Source organism: Nerophis lumbriciformis, linkage group LG04, assembly GCF_033978685.3.
Source record: "Nerophis lumbriciformis linkage group LG04, RoL_Nlum_v2.1, whole genome shotgun sequence".
Lineage (NCBI taxonomy): Eukaryota > Metazoa > Chordata > Actinopteri > Syngnathiformes > Syngnathidae > Nerophis > Nerophis lumbriciformis.
The window spans coordinates 7,169,951-7,191,793 of NC_084551.2; the positions used below are offsets into that span (position 1 = coordinate 7,169,951).

The window sequence follows — 21,843 nt, forward strand, 5'->3', positions numbered from 1 at the left end:
CCTCCGCCGGGTGGCGGGGCTCTCCCTTAGAGATAGGGTGAGAAGCTCTGCCATCCGGGAGGCGCTCAAAGTAAAGCCGCTGCTCCTCCACATCGAGAGGAGCCAGATGAGGTGGTTCGGGCATCTGGTTAGGATGCCACCCGAACGCCTCCCTAGGGAGGTGTTTAGGGCACGTCCGACCGGTAGGAGGCCGCGGGGAAGACCCAGGACACGTTGGGAAGACTATGTCTCTCGGCTGGCCTGGGAACGCCTCGGGGTCCCACAGGAAGAGCTGGACGAAGTGGCTGGGGAGAGGGAAGTCTGGGCTTCCCTGCTTAGGCTGCTGCCCCCGCGACCCGACCTCGGATAAGCGGAAGAAGATGGATGGATGAACAATCATTTGCAAATCCTTTTCAACTTATATTCAATTGAATAGACTGCAAAGACAAGATACTTAACGTTCAAACTTGAAAACTAGATTTCTTTGCAAATATTAGCTCATTTGGAATTTGATGCCTGCAACATGTTTCAAAAAAGCTGGCACAAGTGGCAAAACAGACTGAGAAAGTTGAGGAACGATCATCAAACACCTATTTGGAACATCCCGCAGGTGAACAGGCTAATTGGGAACAGGTGGGTGCCATGATTGGGTATAAAAGCAGCTCCCATGAAATCAATGTCACTCAATCAATGTTTATTTATATAGCCCTATATCACAAGTGTCTCAAAGGGCTGCACAAGCCACAACGACATCCTCGGTACAGAGCCCACATAAGGGCAAGGAAAAACTCACCCCAGTGGGACGTCGATGTGAATGACTATGAGAAACCTTGGAGAGGACCGCATATGTGGGTAACCCCCCCCTCTAGTGGAGACCGAAAGTAATGGATGTCGAGTGGGTCTGACATAATATTGTGAGAGTCCAGTCCATAGTGGATTGATTGATTGATCGATTGAGACTTTTATTAGTAGGTTGCACATTGAAGTACATATTCCGTACAATTGACCACTAAATGGTAACACCCGAATACGTTTTTCAACTTGTTTAAGTCGGGGTCCACTTAAATTGATTCATTATACAGATATATACTATCATATATACTATCATCATAATACAGTCATCACATAAGATAATCATCAGGGTGTATACATTGAATTATTTACATTATTTACAATTCGGGGTGTGGGGGGGGGGGTTAGGTTTGGTTGTTATCATCAGTCATCAACAATTGAGAACAGAGAAATGGATATTGAAACAGTGAAAGTCTGACTTGGTAGGATTTGAACAGCAAGTAGTGGACATAGAGAGAGAGAGAGAGAGATCAGAAGGCATAAGAAAAATATCTGCATTTGATTGTTTACATTTGATTATTAACAATCCGGGGAGGGTGTTAGTTTAAGGTTGAAGTTGCCTGGAGGTGTACTTTTATTGCGGCTTTGAAGGAGGATAGAGATGCCCTTTCTTTTATACCTGTTGGGAGCGCATTCCACATTGATGTGGCATAGACAGAGAATGAGTTAGGACCTTTGTTAGATCGGAATCTGGGTTTAACGTGGTTAGTAGAGCTCCCCCTGGTGTTGTGGTTATGGCGGTCATTTACGTTAAGGAAGTAGTTTGACATGTACTTCGGTATCAGGGAGGTGTAGCGGATTTTATAGACTAGGCTCAGTGCAAGTTGTTTTACTCTGTCCACCACCCTGAGCCAGCCCACTTTGGAGAAGTGGGTAGGAGTCAGGTGTGATCTGGGGTGGAGGTCTAGAAGTAATCTGACTAGCTTGGTCTGGGATGTTTGGAATCTAGATTTGAGGGTTTTGGAGGTGCTAGGGTACCAGGAGGTGCATGCGTAATCGAAAAAGGGTTGAACGAGAGTTCCCGCCAGAATCTTCATGGTGCTTTTGTTGACCAGAGAGGAGATTCTATAGAGAAATCTCGTTCGTTGGTTGACCTTTTTGATTACCTTGGTTGCCATTTTATCACAGGAAAGATTAACCTCTAGAATGGAACCTAGGTAGGTGACCTCATCCTTCCTGGTGATAACAATGTCACCCACTTTTATAGTGAAGTCATTGACTTTCTTAAGGTTTATGTGGGACCCAAACAGGATGGATTCTGTTACGTATAAAATACTACACGATCCAACATAATAGTGAGAGTCCAGTCCATAGTGGGGCCAGCAGGAAACCATCCCGAGCGGAGACGGGTCAGCAGCGCAGAGATGTTCCCAACCGATGCACAGGCGAGCGGTCCACCCCGGGTCCAGACTCTGGACAACCAGCACTTCATCCATGGCCACCGGACCTGTGTGTCTCCCCGTCCACAAGGGAAAGGGGGTAGCAGAGGAGAAAAGAAAAGAAACAGCACATCAACTGGTCTAAAAAAGGGGAGCTATTTAAAGGCTAGAGTATACAAATGAGTTTTAAGATGGGACTTAAATGCTTCTACTGAGGTAGCATCTCTAACTGTTACCGGGAGGGCATTCCATAGCACTGGAGCCCCAATAGAAAACGCTCTATAGCCCACAGATTGTTTTGGGGCTCTGGGAATCACTAATAAGCCGGAGTTCTTTGAACGCAGATTTCTTGCCGGGACATATGGTACAATGCAATCAGCAAGATAGGCTGGAGCTAGACTGTGTAGTATTTTATACGTAAGTAGTAAAACCTTAAAGTCACATCTTAAGTGCACAGGAAGCCAGTGCAGGTGAGCCAGTATAGGCGTAATATGATCAAACTTTCTTGTTCTTGTCAAAAGTCTAGCAGCCGCATTGCTAATGCAAATGCTCAGTCATTCACAAACAAGGATGGGGTGAGGGTCACCACTTTGTGAACAAATGCATGAGCAAATTGTCGAACACTTTAAGAACAACATTTCTCAACGAACTATTGCAAGGAATTTAAGGGTTTCACCATCTACGGTTGGTAATATCATCAAAAGGTTCAGAGACACTGGAGAAATCACTGCACGTAAGCAATGATATTACGGACCTTCGATCCCTCAGACAATACAGCATCAAAAAGCGACATCAGTGTGTAAAGGATATCACCACATGGGCTCAGGAACACTTCAGAAAACCACTGTCAGTAATTATAGTTCATTGCTACATCTGTAAGTGCAAGTTAAAACTCTACAATGCAAAGCGAAAGCCTTTTATCAACAACACCCAGAAACGCCGCCGGCTTCGCTGGGCCCGAGCTCTCAACACTTACTCTCACACAAAAAAATGTTGGGTTAAAAAATAACCCAATTTTAACCCAACTGCTGGTTCAAAAAAGGACAAACCCCTTATTTGAGTTATTATCACTCAACGTTTTGGGTACATTTTTTCAACCCAACTTCTGCGTTGAATTATTTAACCCAAAAGTTGAGTGATGCTAACTCAATGTTGGTTCATTCATAACCCAACTATTTGGTTTAATTTATTTAACACAAAAGCTGAGTAACGCTCACTACAATGTTGGGTTATTCCTACTATTGGGTTGCGCAATTTAACGCTCCTTGACCGAATAGTAATAAATAATAAAAATGAAAATTTTACTGCTGGTTTGTCCTACTCAATCCCCATTACTGATCAAAATTATTTTTTAATCCATTAAAATATACTCAAAGGCAAAAAATGTGTGACATTTCTTTTTTTTTTTTTTTTTTACAAGAATTGCCATGTATGGTCATAGTACCGTATTTTTCAGAGTATAAGTCGCACCGGAGTATAAGTCGCACCTGCCGAAAATGCATAATAAAGAAGGAAAAAAACATATATAAGTCGCACTGGAGCCCGACCAAACTATGAAAAAAAACTGCGACTTATAGTCCGAAAAATACAGTAGTCCTAAACAGCATGCTCAAATGTGTGGTTGTAAATAATGTTAATGAGATTAATCCATGATAAAATTCCCTTCAAGGAAAAAGTAACTGTAATTAAAAAAAGCCTTTTACCCAAAAATGCGTTACTCATTGAAAAACAACCCAAAAATGGTTAATAATTTTGAAAACCCAGAAATTGAGTTAAAATAATACCCTTATAACCCAAAAAATGGAACGTTCCTCATAAAAATAACTCCAAAATTAAACCAAACACCCAAAAATGGTTCATAACTTTGAAAACCCAGAAATTTAGTTTAAATTAGGGCTGTCCGATAATGGCTTTTTGCCGATATCCGATATTCCGATATTGTCCAACTCTTTAATTACCGATACGGATATCAACCGATACCGATATCAACCGATATATGCAGTCGTAGAATTAACACATTATTATGCCTAATTTGGACAACCAGGTATGGTGAAGATAAGGTACTTTTAAAAAAAAAATTATAAATTAAAAACATTTTCTTGAATAAAAAAGAAAGTAAAACAATATAAAAACCGTTACATAGAAACTAGTAATTAATGAAAATGAGTAAAATTAACTGTTAAAGGTTAGTACTATTAGTGGACCACAATCATGTGTGCTTACGGACTGTATCCCTTGCAGACTGTATTGATATATATTGATATATAATGTAGGAACCAGAATATTAATAACAGAAAGAAACAACCATTTTGTGTGAATGAGTGTAAATGGGGGAGGGAGGTTTTTTGGGTTGGTGCGCTAATTGTAAGTGTATCTTGTGTTTTTTATGTTGATTTAATAAAAAAAATAAATAAAAAAACGATACGGATAATAAAATGTTTTATTTATCGGCCGATTATATCGGCAGGCCGATATTATCGGACATCTCTAGTTAAAATAATACCCTTATAACCCAAAAAATGGAATGTTCCTCATTAAAATAACTCCAAAATTTAACCAAACACCCAAAAATGGTTCATAATTTTGAAAACCCAGAATTTGAGTTAAAATAATACCTTTTATAACCCAAAAAATGGATTGCTCCTCATAAAAATAACTCCAAAATGTAACCCAACACTAGAAACTCATAAATTGGGTTATCAAAATAACCCAGCAATATTTAGTGTGCACTCTCCGCCAGCCCGCTTTCAGGCTCAGACGGTGTGTTTTGAATCAAGGAAAAAATAAACATCAAATCAAAACCACACGAATATAAAACATCAAATCAAAACAAGGGATGTCCGATAATGGCTTTTTGCCGATATCCGATATTCCGATATTGTCCAACTCTTTAATTACCGATACCAATATCAACCGATATATGCAGTCGTGGAATTAACACATTATTATGCCTAATTTGGACAACCAGGTATGGTGAAGATACGGTACTTTAAAAAAAAATTAATAAAATAAGATAAATAAATTAAAAACATTTTCTTGAATAAAAAAGAAAGTAAAACAATATAAAAACAGTTACATAGAAACTAGTAATTAATGAAAATGAGTAACATTAACTGTTAAAGGTTAGTACTATTAGTGCACCAGCAGCACGCACAATCATGTGTGCTTACGGACTGTATCCCTTGCAGACTGTATTGATATATATTGATATATAATGTAGGAACCAGAAATATTAACAGAAAGAAACAACCCTTTTGTGTGAATGAGGGATGGAGGTTTTTTGGGTTGGTGCACTAATTGTAAGTGTATCTTGTGTTTTTTATGTTGATTTAATAAAAAATAAAAAATAAAAATGATACAGATAATTAAAAAAAGATACCGATAAATTCCGATATTATCGGACATCCCTAATCAAAACCACACAAATATAAAACATCAAATCAAAACCACACAAATATAAAACATTACCACCAGTAGGTCATTACAGTATGCATGAATGTATTGCGTACTGTTGACAAGTGATGCACCAAAATTTGGCCGCTGAAAAAATTATTTGATCGCCGAAAACTGTAAACCGGATGTTGAGATGTAAACAAGACGTACTAGAATGTGGGCGTAACTTTAATATATGTCAGATATACCCACGGACCGCCATCTACACAATGTGCAAATAATAAGATGACAGTGGCGGCTTTCAAGGGGAAAAAGTCCAACGGGAGACGACATGCTCGCCTCTTCAGTCAGGGACATTGAGGGACAGAAGTAGTCTCAAAACACGAGTACATTCTATAATAACACCAGAAAAAGATGCTACATTTGTTGAGAGTTGTTTTCAACAAAGAAAAAGTTTAAGTATTTATTTATTTATTTATTTATCTATGTATTTATTTATATATATTTATGTATTTTATATATATATATATTTATATATATTTATTTATTTATATATGCACCTTATTGCTTTTTTATCCTGCACTACCATGAGCTTATGTAACGAAATTTTGTTCTTATCTGTGCTGTAAAGTTCAAATTTGAATAAAAAGGAAGTCTAAGTCTTTAGTCTAAAAGTCTCTAGGTCTAGGCACTTAAAAAAAAAGTACATTGTACAATAAGCCGCAACAATTTAAAAATAGAGCAAAACGATATATTATAGAAATATGTTAATACTAATAATAACAGATTTTTTTTTTAATTTATGTGCTTTTTGCATTTTTTTTTAAACCTTTTTAAAGAAAATGATATGATCGTAGCAAATGAGGTCATGGTGACCACACCCCCACAGCCACATATAGTATATTGGCAATCTAGGAGAAAGCCTGCACTGCACAGTATTATTATTCTTCCTATTTTATTGGGACTCACAATAACCTTTTAATGCATTTGGAAGATATGGAGAGCAGGTTTAGCAAACACACAGTATAGTACGGCGCTGTGGGCCAAGTGTCATTTCCATTCTCTCTTCGATCTTCAGGATAATTGACGTTTTTATATGGCGTATGTCTGATGGATTGTCGACTTTTTAGCGTTGGAAAAGCAGTGTTTCATTGTATTGTTGTCACGACCTGTCAAGCAGGTCTGACCTCGTTTTGTGTTTCATTATTTTCTAAATTTGTTCCCCTTCCAGCGCTCTTATTTTCTTCTTGTCTGGCTCCACCACTCCTCTGGCTTGAGCGCTGTCTCCCTCACCTGTCCCTGATTTGTAATTTGGGCACACCTGTACCAGGTTGCCAATCAGGCCTCTTTATATACCAGCGCTGCCTTTCAGACAGGATCATTGTTTCTAGTACATCGTTGCTTTGTTTATCATGCTTGCATAGCTTCCACTATGCTTTCTGTGCACTTCCCTGCTGCACTTGATCTTTGATGTTAATCATCAAACTCTGCTTACCTGCTCGTCGTCTCCTGTCTATGCATCTCAAGTAGAGATGTCCGATAATATCGGCCGATAAATGCTTTAAAATGTAATATCGGAAATTATCTGTATCGTTTTTTATTATCAGTATCGGTTTTTTTTGTTTTGTTTTTTTTAATTTTTTAAATCAACATAAAAAACACAAGATACACTTACAATTAGTACACCAACCCAAAAAACCTCCCTCTCCAATTTACACTCATTCACACTCATTCACACAAAAGGGTTGTTTCTTTCTGTTATTAATATTCTGGTTTCTACATTATATATCAATATATATCAATACAGTCTGCAAGGGATACAGTCCGTAAGCACACATGGTTTTGCGTGCTGCTGGTCCACTAATAGTACTAACCTTTAACAGTTAATTTTACTAATTTTCATTAATTTCTATGTAGCTGTTTTTATATTGTTTTACTTTCTTTTTTATTCAAGAAAATGTTTTTAATTTATTTATCTTATTTTTTTTTTTTTTAAAAAGGACCTTATCTTCACCATACCTGGTTGTCCAAATTAGGCATAATAATGTGTTAATTCCACGACTGTATATATCAGTACCGGTTGATATCGGTATCGGTAATTAAGGGGTTTGGTCAATATCGGAATATCGGATATCAGCAAAAAGCCATTATCGGACATCCCTAATCTCAAGGTCACAACTGCCGCTCCCATGCAGAATCGTGACAATTGTATCCCTTCACCTAATATGTTATTGAAAGGTCATTTCCCCATTCTAAGGGTAATTGGGCCATTTTCATGGTCAATGTTTGGTGCTATTATTCATATTACAGCAAAAGTTTCACATTTTATATTTTCATAGTGATAGTTTCTTTCTTTTCCCTAGATCAGCGGTGTCCAACTCGTTTCCATTTAGGGTCATGTTGCAGTTTTGGCTGCCCTTAGGGGGCCGGCCGCTTATAACATTAATAAAAGAAGGATTAGCCACATAATATTGTCACACGATTTGTTTGATTAGTAAATGTATATTTTACCTACACTGTAAGAAAAAAAAATCTGTGGATTTTGCGGTCCAAAAAATGGCAGAATTTTACCATAACATTTACGGTAAAATGGTCACACTCTGTTTTACTGTAAAATTCTGGTGGTTGAGCTGCCAGTTTTTTGAGGGTTTTTTTTGCATGAAAAATATTAGGGATGTCCGATAATGGCTTTTTGCCGATATTCCGATATTGTCCGATATTGTCCAACTCTTTAATTACCGATACCGATATAAACCGATACCGATATATACAGTCGTGAAATTAACACATTATTATACCTAATTTGGACAACCAGGTATGGTGAAGATAAGGTACTTTTAAAAAAAATTAATAAAATAAAATAAGATTAATAAATTAAAAACATTTTCTTGAATAAAAAAGAAAGTAAAACAATATAAAAACAGTTACATAGAAACTAGTAATGAATGAAAATTAGTAAAATTAACTGTTAAAGGTTAGTACTATTAGTGGACCAGCAGCACGCACAATCATGTGTGCTTACGGACTGTATCCCTTGCAGACTGTATTGATATATATTGATATATAATGTAGGAACAAGAATATTAATAACAGAAAGAAACAACCCTTTTGTGTGAATGAGTAAATGGGGAGGAAGGTTTTTTGGGTTGGTTAGAGATGCACGGTTTGCGGGCACAACCGCGGAGTCCGCGGATTATCCGCGGATCGGGCGGATGCAATTTAAAAAAATTAGATTTTATCCGCGGGTCGGGTCGGGTCGAGTGGTTGAAATAAAAAAAAATTAGATTTTAAATAGATTCAGGCGGGTGGCAGTTAAACCAATTCGGAAATATATATACATAGTTAAATGTTGTTACCCACATACGAAAAACGAGCAGGCACCTGCTGCATATGCCACAACAGAAGAAAAAAAAAAGAAGAGATGGACACTTTTACGGAGCGGAGAAGGGACGCCTCGCCGGGGTCCGGGACCGAGGCCCCTTCCCCCGAGAGGGCCCCACCGGGAGCCGTAGCTGAGGCGATCCGCGAGAAGGGCCCGACGCACGTCCAGGGTCACCACCGCGCCCACCGCACCGACACCCCGCCTCGTCCGCCTTCGCCGCGGCCGGCGTCACGCGCAGCAGGTAAGCAGCTTACCTGCCCGCCACCCCCGTGGCCGGGGGCTCGTAACAGGGGTCACTCCGCCCGCGCAGCTTACCTGCCTGCCACCCCCATTGCCGGGGGCGCGTAACAGGGGTCACTCCGCGCGCAGTGCGCTCACGAAAGGGGTGAGGCTCACCCTGGTTGATATAGACAGCAGCTGGACGGTGGCCATGGAAGTCGGAACCTGCTAAGGAGTGTGTAACAACCCACCTGCCGAATCAACTAGCCCTGAAAATGGATGGCGCTGGAGCGTCGGGCTCCTACGCGGCCGTCGCCGGCAGCGAGACGCGCTTGGAGGTGCGCTCAGCGCGGCTCCCATATGATTGCGCACTGGTGTGCGTCTGGGTCGTGACAGCGTGGCACGCGAATGTCTGTGCTGCATTGGATCAGTCTCCTTTCTTTAATAGGCAAAAGCTTTATAACCTCACTAATGCCTTGCATCGTCTATATTAGATATATAACAACGGGCGGGTGCGGGCAGGTGCGGTTCTGATCAAATGTTACATCGGGTGGATGGCGGATGGTTGACGACTTTCTGATGCGGTTGCGGATTAAATAATTGCCTATCCGCGCATCTCTAGGGTTGGTGCACTAATTGTAAGTGTATCTTGTGTTTTTTATGTTGATTTAATAAAAAAACCAAAAAAAACCCCCGATACCGATAATAAAAAAAAAGATACCGATAATTTCCGATATTACATTTTAACGCATTTATCGGCCGATAATATCGGCAGGCCGATATTATCGGACATCTCTAAAAAATATGGTTGCTGTTTTCACAGTGTATTACTGTAAATGTAAAAAATGGTACCACAGTTTTTTCATACAGTAGGATTCTGAAGACCTGAGCTGTTTAAAAAAAAAACTATATTGTCATGTTTACAGTGTACAATTTGATGGATAACTTGATTTGAAATCATAAGGCTAAGTAGATATTTACGTATGTTTTTACCCCGAAAATATTTCGAATGTATGATGATATAATAACTGTTGCATTAGTAGATAGATAAAGTTTAAAATATATATAAATGCATGCAGAACAAGTCTTTTTTTTTCTTTCAAAATAAAAAATAAAGATAAACTACTTTATTGATGTATATTATTTCCAGGCTTTCACGGGCCATTCAAAATGACGTGGCGGGCCAGATCTGGCCCCTGGGTCTTGAGTTTGACACCTGTTCCCTACACGGAGCTTTATATGACCAGCTCAGTGGCCTCGTGGTTAGAGTGTCCACCCTGAGACTGGGAGGTCGTGAGTTCAATCCCCGGCCGAGTCATACCAAAGACTACAAAAAACGGGACCCATTTCCTCCCTTCTCAGCATCAAGGGTTGGAATTTGGGGGTTAAATCACCAAATGATTCCTGAGCGTGGCGCACACTGCTGCTCACTGCTCCCCTCACCTCCCAGTGGGTGAACATGGGGATGGGTCAAATGCAGAGGACACACCTAGTGTGTGTGTGTGTGACTATCGTTGGGACTTTAACTTTATATTGTGAGGTGTTTTTCTTTGGTTAAGATTTTTTTTTAATTTTTATTTAGCCTTTATTTAACCAGGTAAAAAATCCCATTGAGATCAAAGATGTCTTTTTTCCAAGGGAGACCTGGCCAAGAGGGCAGCAGCAAGGTTACATTACAAACAGTAAACAACACATAAAACATCAAATTTACAACATTAAAACTTGCTCACATGACACATGTGCATACAGACAAGGTAGACTGCAGTCCTTTCACAGAAGCTTTGAACTCATTCAATGTAACAAGGATTTGAAGTTTAATATTGGATTGTAGGTTATTCCAAGCCTTCGGTGCTGAAAACCTAAATGCTTTCTTGCCCAGTTCAAGATGTGTTAAAACAAACAAGTTACAGGTTTGTAGTAACATTTTGTATCAATATGAATTTTGGAAAGCATTTTCATCACCAAAACCAAAGCCTTAATGTACATACATTTTTTTTTTTTTTTTTTATCATTGCCTTAAAGGCCGACTGAAAGTCGATTTTCTTATTTAAACGGGGATAGCAGGTCCATTCTATGTGTCATACTTGATCATTTCGCGATATTGCCATATTTTTGCTGAAAGGATTTAGTAGAGAACATCGACGATAAAGTTCGCAACTTTTGGTCGCTGATAAAAAAGCCTTGCCTCTACCGGAAGTAGCAGACGAGTAGCGTGACGTTACAGGTTGTGGAGCTCCTCACATCTGCACATTGTTTACAATCATGGCCACCAGCAGCGAGAGCGATTCGGACCGACAAAGCGACGATTTCCCCATTAATTTGAGCGAGGATGAAAGATTCGTGGATGAGGAAAGTGAGAGTGAAGGACTAGAGGGCAGTGGGAGCGTTTCAGATTGGTAAGATGCTGTGAGAGGCGGGTGGGACCTGATATTCAGCTGGGAATGACTAAAACAGTAAATAAACACAAGACATATATATACTCTATTAGCCACAACACAACCAGGCTTATATTTAATACGCCACAAATTAATCCCGCATAACAAACACCTCCCCCCTCCCGTCCATATAACCCGCCAATACAACTCAAACACCTGCACAACACACTCAATCCCACAGCCCAAAGTACCGTTCACCTCCCCAAAGTTCATACAGCACATATATTTCCCCAAAGTTACATACGTGACATGCACATAGCGGCACGCACGTACGGGCAAGCGATCAAATGTTTGGAAGCCGCAGCTGCATGCGTACTCACGGTACCGCGTCTGCGCATCCAACTCAAAGTCTTCCTGGTAAGAGTCTCTGTTGTCCCAGTTCTCCACAGGCCAATGGTAAAGCTTGACTGTCATCTTTCGGGAATGTAAACAATGAAACACCGGCTGTGTTTGTTTTGCTGCAGCCGCCCGCAATACACCGCTTCCCACCTACAGCTTTCTTCTTTGCTGTGTCCATTGTTCATTGAACAAATTGCAAAAGATTCACCAACACAGATGTCCAGAATGCTATGGAATTTTGCGATGAAAACAGACGACTTAATAGCTGGCCACCATGCTGTCCCAAAATGTCCTCTACAATCCGTGACGTCACGTGCCGGCGTCATCATACCGAGACGTTTTCAGCAGGGAATTTCGCGCAAAATTTAAAATTGCACTTTAGTAAGCTAACCCGGCCGTATTGGCATGTGTTGCAATGTTAAGATTTCATCATTGATATATAAACTATCAGACTGCGTGGTCGGTAGTAGTGGGTTTCAGTAGGCCTTTAAGTAAAAGAAATGTGCTAGTTTATATGTCCAGTATGAATCTCATATTTATATAAATGCTTAGATTTTATGGGTTGTAAAACGTTAGCTCCAAATGTAAATATGTTTAAACGCCAAAGAATTACACGTTTTTGCAAGTTTTATTCATATGTTGTTTCATTTATTTTACAGGTGCCTGGAAAACCACTTGAAGTCACGTGCCGATTTATGGATCTTTAAGGACAAACTCCTTCACACCGCCTTGCTCTTCAACACAGAGACCAATCCACATTATCCTGGTTACCTGGAAACCATGTCAAGCATTGTTTTGCAGCTGGCAAGTTGGCCGCTCGGAGTGGCGATCCTGTACTTCGTCCCGGTGCTATTGATGGGGGAGTGGGGCCATGCATCTCCTTCAGGGCCAGAGTCCGAGTCCTGTTCTACATTGGTACAAAGTCGCTTCTTTGGCTTCTTCCTGTCACCATCGGTATTCCCCAGCGTGCCTTGCTCCTGGACCCTGCAGAATCCTGATCCACGGCGTTACACCGTCTTCATCAAAGTGACTAAGCCTACAGAGGACTGCGTGCCATTTCAGCTCCGCACCTTCCAGTACGACTCCTTCCTGGAGACCACACGCACCTACCTGGGACTTGAGAGCTTCGATGAGATTGTGAGGCTATGCGACAACTCTGCCCCCACGGCCTTCTTGGAGGCCGGAAAGCAGTTTGTCCAAATGAGGAAGGGTCCTCGCCAGAAAGGAGCAACCGGTACGAGTGACCGCGGAGACTTCAAAGTAGAGTACCTGGTCGTTGGAAAACGCAGCCCCAGCATGGCAGCCTGTCAGATGCTGTGCCAGTGGCTGGAGGACTGCCTGGCCCCCAGCACATCCAGCAGGCCGTGTGGCATCATGCAGATGCCATGTTCATGTTGGCTGCCGCCACAACAACATAGTGAGGGCAACAGCTGTTACCACAATGGAGTTTACCTGGATAACTGTTTAATGGGAGGACGAGAAAGTGGAACAGCTCCTGAAACAAATGGTAAGTAAAAACATATTTTGATAAAAATGTTATTTGCGGTTCAATATACTGTGATTTCTTGGTTTTGGTTGTTCATTTGTTTTTTTTCCTTCAGACATAATGTACGTTTTCCAGTCGTAGTCAATAAATAGAGACTTGTGGCGCAAATGTGTTATAGGGATTAGTGATAGACCGATTATCGGCCAGGCTGAATATCGGCGCTAGAGATGTGCGGATTGCGGGCACAACCGCGGAGTCCGCGGATTATCCGCGGATCGGGCGGATGAAATTTAAAAAAATTTGATTTTATCCGCGGGTCGGGTCGGGCGGTTGAAAAAAAAAAAAAAAAGATTTTAAATAGATTCAGGCGGGTGGCAGTTAAACCAATTCGGAAATATATATACATAGTTAAATGTTGTTACCCACATACGAAAAACGAGCAGGCACCTGCAGCATATGCCACAACAGAAGAAAAAAAAAAAGAAGAGATGGACACTTTTACGGAGCGGAGAAGGGACGCCTCGCCGGGGTCCGGGACCGAGGCCCCTTCCCCCGAGAGGGCCCCACCGGGAGCCGTAGCTGAGGCGATCCGCGAGAAGGGCCCGACGCACGTCCAGGGTCACCACCGCGCCCACCGCACCGACACCCCGCCTCGTCCGCCTTCGCCGCGGCCGGCGTCACGCGCAGCAGGTAAGCAGCTTACCTGCCCGCCACCCCCGTGGCCGGGGGCTCGTAACAGGGGTCACTCCGCGCGCTCCGCCCGCGCAGCTTACCTGCCCGCCACCCCCGTTGCCGGGGGCGCGTAACAGGGGTCACTCCGCGCGCAGTGCGCTCACGAAAGGGGTGGGGCTCACCCTGGTTGATATAGACAGCAGCAGGACGGTGGCCATGGAAGTCGGAACCCGCTAAGGAGTGTGTAACAACCCACCTGCCGAATCAACTAGCCCTGAAAATGGATGGCGCTGGAGCGTCGGCACCATACCCGGCCGTCGCCGGCAGCGAGACGTGCTTGGAGGTGCGCTCAGCGCGGCTCCCATATGATTGCGCACTGGTGTGCGTCTGGGCCGTGACAGCGTGGCACGCGAATGTCTGTGCTGCATTGGATCAGTCTCCTTTCTTTAACAGGCAAAAGCTTTATAACCTCACTACTGCGTGGGTTCCCTCCGGGTACTCCGGCTTCTTCCCACTTCCAAAGACATGCACCTGGGGATAAGTTTATTGGCAACACTAAATTGGCCCTAGTGTGTGGATGTGAGTGTGAATGTTGTCTGTCTATCTGTGTTGGCCCTGCGATGAGGTGGCGACTTGTCCAGGGTGTACCCCACCTTCTGCCCGATTGTAGCTGAGATAGGCTCCAGCGCCCCCCGCGACCCCAAAGGGAATAAGCGGTAGAAAATGGATGGATGGATAATGCCTTGCATCGTCTATATTAGATATATAACAACGGGCGGGTGCGGGCGGATGCGGTTCTGATTAAATGTTAGGTCGGGTGGATGGCGGATGGTTGACGACTTTCTGATGCGGTTGCGGATTAAATAATTGCCTATGCGCGCATCTCTAATCGGCGCCAATATTTGGCATTTTGATGTATATCAGGGCAGCACGTTGGAACAGGGGTTAATGCATGTGTCTCACAATACGAAGGTCCTGGGTTCGATCCCCGGGCTCGGGGTCTTTCTGTGTGGAGTTTGCATGTTCTCCCCGTGACTGCGTGGGTTCCCTCCGGGTACTTCGGCTTCCTCCCACCTCCAAAGACACGCACCTGGGGATAGGTTGATTGGCAACACTAAATTGGCCCTAGTGTGTGAATGTGAGTGTGAATGTTTTCTGTCTATCTGTGTTGGCCCTGTGATGAGGTGGCGACTTGTCCAGGGTGTACCCCGCCCGAATGCAGCTGGGATAGGCTCCAGCACGAAAGGAACAAGCGGTAGAAAATGGATGGATGGATGTATATTGGTATCGGCCTCTTTTTATCATTATCCTTTTTTTTTTTTTGTGGCTACTATATTAGACATAGACTTAAACTTCATTTTTATTGTCATTCAAATTTGAACTTTACAGCACAGATAAGAACGAAATTATGTTACATAAGCTCATGGTAGTGCAGGATAAAAAAAGCAATAAGGTACATATATAAATAAATCAATATATATAAATAATATATAAATATATATATAAAATAAATAAATATATATAAATATATAAATAAATAAATAGATTACTGTACAGATAAATTTATTGCACTTTTTCACATGCGTCCACGTTTATGGATGTATGTTATATTGTCTTTTTTATTCCAGCGAGTTAATCCATTTTGTGGGAAGTTGATAAATGATGTACATATACACAGTATACATGTCAGGTGATTTGAAAAGCAATATATGCAAAACAATTTACTGGTACTACTAAACGGGAGTCCACCATCGCCTCAATTCTTTATCAATTCTGAATTTCTGCTGAAATTGTGTGTAATTTATGCACTTTAAGTACTGCGCTGTAATGTCAGTAAAATAACAATGAGGTCATGATAAGAGGTGGGTAGAGTAGCCAGAAATTGTACTCAAGTAAGAGTACTGTTACTTTAGAGATTTATTACTCAAGTAAAAGTAAGGAGTAGTCACCCAAATATTTACTTGAGTAAAAGTAAAAAGTATGTTGTGAAAAAACTACTCAAGTACTGAGTAACTGATGAGTAACATACACACACACATCATATATATATATATATATATATATATATATATATATATATATATATATATATATATATATATAATATATATACATACATATATACATAAATACATACATACATTGATATATACAGTATATACATACATTGATATATACAGTATATAATTTATATTTATTTATTTTGCCGCTTTTGTTTACATGTTAAAGGTGTTTTAATGAATATACATGCATGTTTAACACATATAGATTCCTTTCTTTCATGAAGACAAGAATATAAGTTGGTGTATTACCTGATTCTGATGACTTGCATTGATTGTAATCAGACAGTAGTGCTGATAACGTCCACATTTTCAAATGGAGGAGAAAAAAAAGTTCCTCCTTTCTAATACCACATGAAAGTGGTTGGTTTTTAGCATCTTATTTGTCCAGCTTCCATATTCGTTTTTATACACTTTACAAGAAATACATTGGCGGCAAACTCCGTAGCTTGCTAGCTTGTTTGCGCTGGCTTTCGGAGACTCTTATTTTGAAAGCGCAGGCGCAATGGAGCGACACTTTTATTGTGAAGACAGGAACTGTGCAGTCAGTCTTTAGGCTTTTGACGAGATGTACGGTTGAAATAAAAAATTGTCTTTTTTCCTTCACAGTTTTGATTGATTGATTGGAACTTTTATTAGTAGATTGCACAGTACAGTACATATTCCGAACAATTGACCACTAAATGGTAACATCCGAATAAGTTTTTCAACTTGTTTAAGTCAGGTCATGTGACCCCTGGCTCTGTTTGATTGGTCCAACGTCACCAGAGACTGCATCTGATTGGTGGAACGGAGTGAACGTCACCAGTGACTGCATTTGGTGAAACGCAGGCACTATGAAGGTCTGTCTGACAGACCAAAACAAACAAAGCGTCCATTAACAGATCGATAAAAATTAGTAGCGAGTAGCGAGCTGAATGTAGATAAAAGTAGCGGAGTAAAAGTAGCGTTTCTTCTCTATAAATATACTCAAGTAAAAGTAAGAGTAGGTTGTATTAAAACTACTCTTAGAAGTACAATTTATCCCAAAAGTTACTCAAGTAGATGTAACGGAGTAAATGTAGCGCGTTACTACCCACCTCTGGTCATGATACACAGGCAAACAGTATTTTTGGCAGTAAGTATAGTCTATAAAAATAGAGCGTACAAAAACTCAACTGCAGAAGGACATAGCTACTGTATGTCACAGAGTCGAATGAACAGGAAATATGCATGTGATTTGCAGAATGTGTGTGTAATTACATCCAATAGATATCTTGGGGGAATTAGCAGATGGAGAAAGGAGAAGGAGAAAGTACAATAAACATTTGCATGGTTTAGAGTTTCATCTGGTGGAAGAGAGCTCTTCGTCCTTGAAGGGTCAATGCTGTATTCGATGCCTGTTGGGTCTTAGCAGGGACACTTGATCAGCTTCTGGGGCGACTGTAGACCCAGGAGAATACAATGCTGATATTGGATAGTGCAGGGTGTGGTGAATAACAAGACAGACAGTAGAAGGGAATGCAATGAGATAAGAGGCGGTAGATTGAAGTCTAATTGTCAGCTACTTGATCATGCTTCCCTTTCCCCCCAGCAGGCAGGATGTAGCCTGCCATCTCCACGCTGATTTTGTCAGGACTGTTGCCAGAGGGCTGAGACCTTTCTTGGCTCCACTTTTTTCCTCTAACCTTTCACTGTTCTCATTTCTTCCCTCTTGTTGCTTTTTCCTGGTGCTCTTTCTCCTTTTAGCTATCACTACACCTTCCAGTTTTTCCATCCTTTGGTGAGGGTATTGGTGCTTTCCCATTCCGGGTTTGGAGTTTTTCCTTGCCCGAATGTAGGTTCAGACCAGTGATGTCATTGTGGTTTTATCGTTGCCTTTTGAGGCACCTGTGATTAAGGGCTATATAAATAAACTTGCATTGATTGGTTGGTGATACTAAGTCATGGAAAGCAGAAGATATATATATATATATATATATATATATATATATATATATATATATATATATATATATATATATATATATATATATATATATATATATATATATATGTATGTATGTATGTATGTATGTATGTATGTATGTGTGGGGGAAAAAAATCACAAGACTATTTCATCTCTACAGGCCTGTTTCATGAGGGGGGTACCCTCAATCGTCAGGAGATTTTTTTTCCTGACGATTGAGGGTACCCCCCTCATGAAACAGGCCTGTAGAGATGAAATAGTCTTGTGATTTTTTTTTCCCCACACATACATATATTGCGCTCTACTACGGTATCGAGCACTATTTTTTGGATAACCTTATTAAGACATATATATATATATATATATATATATATATATATATATATATTAGCCTAGTAGCCCATTTATACCTGCATTGTCCTTTCCATCCTTACACTTTCCGTCATTGTAACTGAGTTACTGTGTTGAACAATTTCCCTTTGTGGATCAGTTTGTCTAAGTCTTATATATATATATATATATATATATATATATATGTATGTATGTATGTATGTATGTATATATATATATGTATGTATATGTATGTATGTGTGTATATGTATGTATGTATATATGTGTATATATATGTATGTATATATATATATATACATATATGTGTATATATATATATATATATATGTATATGTATATGTATATGTGTATATATATATATATATATATATATATATATGTGTATATATATGTGTGTGTGTGTGTGTGTGTGTGTGTATATATATATATATATATATATATGTATAGGGCCAGGATATATATATATATATATATATATATATATATATATATATATATATATATATATATATATATAGGGCAGCATGGTGGAAGAGGGGTTAGTGAATCTGCCTCACAATACGAAGGTCCTGAGTAGTCTTGGGTTCAATCCCGGGCTCGGGATCTTTCTGTGTGGAGTTTGCATGTTCTCCCCGTGACTGCGTGGGTTCCCTCCGGGTACTCCGGCTTCCTCCCACTTCCAAAGACATGCACCTGGGGATAGGTTGATTGGCAACACTAAATTGGCCCTAGTGTGTGAATGTGAGTGTGAATGTTGTCTGTCTATCTGTGTTGGCCCTGCGATGAGGTGGCGACTTGTCCAGGGTGTACCCCGCCTTACGCCCGATTGTAGCTGAGATAGGCTCCAGCGCCCCCCGCGACCCCAAAAGGGAATAAGCGGTAGAAAATGGATGGATGGATATATATATATATATATATATATATATATATATATATATATATATATATATATATATATATATATATATATAAAGTAAGACACTTACTTTATTTGTTGCCATGGATGCGAAGATTAGTGATTTAGAAGTAGCTACAACACTGCCGACTGCGGATGGATGTTCGCTGCTAGCTTGCTAGCTAGCCATGTCTTAAAACACCTCTTCCTGAGGGCGTTTCAGTGTTATATCATAACCTTTATCGTCAGTTTTTAGGTCAAAATGCGCCCGTTCTTCCTTTTCTGTCTACACACTGTGTCTGCTTGAAAGTACTCTGTGATTGTGCGCTGCCCAACATGCTCCTCTGCTCGCAAAACCAGCAATGTCATGATGTGACGACGCGCCGTCATGCCCGGGAACCGCTACTTTTCAAACAGAGTATAGTACCGTTTTTAAGGGAATTAAATAGTTTTTTTTGGGGGTCATTAAAAAATACAATCAAGCGTGCTTACGGACTGTATCCCTGCAGACTGTATTGATCTATATTGATATATAATGTAGGAACCAGAAATATTAGTAACAGAAAGAAACAACCCATCCATCCATCCATTTTCTACCGCTTGTCCCTTTTGGGGTTGCGGGGGGTCGCTGGAGCCTATCTCAGCCCTTTTGTGTGAATGTGTGTGAATGAGTGTAAATGGGGGAGGGAGGTTTTTTGGGTTGGTGCACTAATTGTAAGTGTATCTTGTGTTTTTTATGTTGATATAATAAAAAAATAAATACAAATACATTTTTATTTATTTATTTATTTTTTTCTTTCTTGTGCGGCCCGGTATCAATCGATCCACGGACCGGTACCGGGCCGCGGCCCGGTGGTCGGGGCCCACTGCCATAGATCATTCATTCGCGGGTTCTAGACTGTACACAGCTTTGTGAGGGGGTACACTTAGACCAGGGGTCGGCAACGCGCGGCTCTAGAGCCGCATGCGGCTCTTTAGCGCCGCCCTAGTGGCTCTCTCAAAAATGTATGAAAAATGGAAAAAGATGAGGGGGAAAAAATATATTTTTTGTTTTAATATGGTTTCTGTAGGAGGACAAACATTACGCAAACCTCCCTAATTGTTATAAAGCACACTGTTTGTATTAAACATGCTTTACTGATTCGAGTATTTGGTGAGCGGCGTTTTGTCCTACTAATTTTGGCGATCCTTGAACTCACCGTAGTTTGTTTACATGTATAACTTTCTCCGACTTTCGAGGACGTGTTTTATGCCACTTCTTTTTCTGTCTCATTTTGTCCACCAAACTTTTAAGGTTGTGCATGAATGCACAAAGGTGAGTTTTGTTGATGTTATTGACTTGTGTGGAGTGCTAATCAGACATATTTGGTCACTGCATGACTGCAAGCTAATCGATGCTAACATGCTATTTAGGCTAGCTATATGTACATATTTAGGGATGTCCGATAATGGCTTTTTGCCAATATCCGATATTCCGATATTGTCCAACTCTTTAATTACCGATACCGATATCAACCGATACCGATATATACAGTCGTGGAATTAACACATTATTATGCCTAATTTGGACAACCAGGTATGGTGAAGATAAGGTCCTTTTTAAAAAAAATTATAAAATAAAATAAATAAATGTAAAATATTTTCTTGAATAAAAAAGAAAGTAAAACAATATAAAAACAGTTACATAGAAACTAGTAATTAATGAAAATTAGTAAAATTAACTATTAAAGGTTAGTACTATTAGTGGACCAGCAGCACGCACAATCATGTGTGCTTACGGACTGTATCCCTGCAGACGGTATTGATCTATATTAATATATAATGTAGGAACCAGAAATATTAATAACAGAAAGAAACAACCCATCCATCCATCCATTTTCTACCGCTTGTCCCTTTTGGGATTGCGGGAGGTCGCTGGAGCCTATCTCAGCCCTTTTGTGCGAATGAGTGTGAATGAGGGGAGGGAGGTTTTTTGGGTTGGTGCACTAATTGTAAGTGTATCTTGTGTTTTTTATGTTGATTTAATAAAAAAATAAATACAAATACATTTTTATTTATTTATTTATTTTTTTCTTTCTTGTGCGGCCCGGTATCAATCGATCCACGGACCGGTACCGGGCCGCGGCCCGGTGGTTGGGGCCCACTGCCATAGATCATTCATTCGCGGGTTCTAGACTGTACACAGCTTTGTGGGGGGGTACACTTAGACCAGGGGTCGGCAACCCGCGGCTCTAGAGCCGCATGCGGCTCTTTAGCGCCGCCCTAGTGGCTCTCTGGAGCTTTTTCAAAAATGTATGAAAAATGGAAAAAGATGAGGGGAAAAAATATATTTTTTGTTTTAATATGGTTTCTGTAGGAGGACAAACATTACGCAAACCTCCCTAATTGTTATAAAGCACACTGTTTGTATTAAACATGCTTTACTGATTCGAGTATTTGGCGAGCGCCGTTTT

The 21,843-nt window shown here is 40.5% G+C and overlaps 1 protein-coding gene across 6 annotated transcripts in view; it reads left to right on the forward strand.

Moving 5' to 3' along the window:
• Positions 1-21,843, forward strand: part of adgrb1a (adhesion G protein-coupled receptor B1a) — a 432,260-nt gene that overhangs the window by 74,346 nt on the left and 336,071 nt on the right. For all 6 annotated transcript variants that reach the window (XM_061948457.2, XM_061948450.2, XM_061948442.2 and 3 more), the window contains exon 2: positions 12,638-13,485. In XM_061948457.2, the coding sequence (XP_061804441.2) occupies positions 12,759-13,485 (727 nt within the window). In that variant the 5' untranslated portion in view covers positions 12,638-12,758. The remainder of the gene's footprint in view (positions 1-12,637; positions 13,486-21,843) is intronic.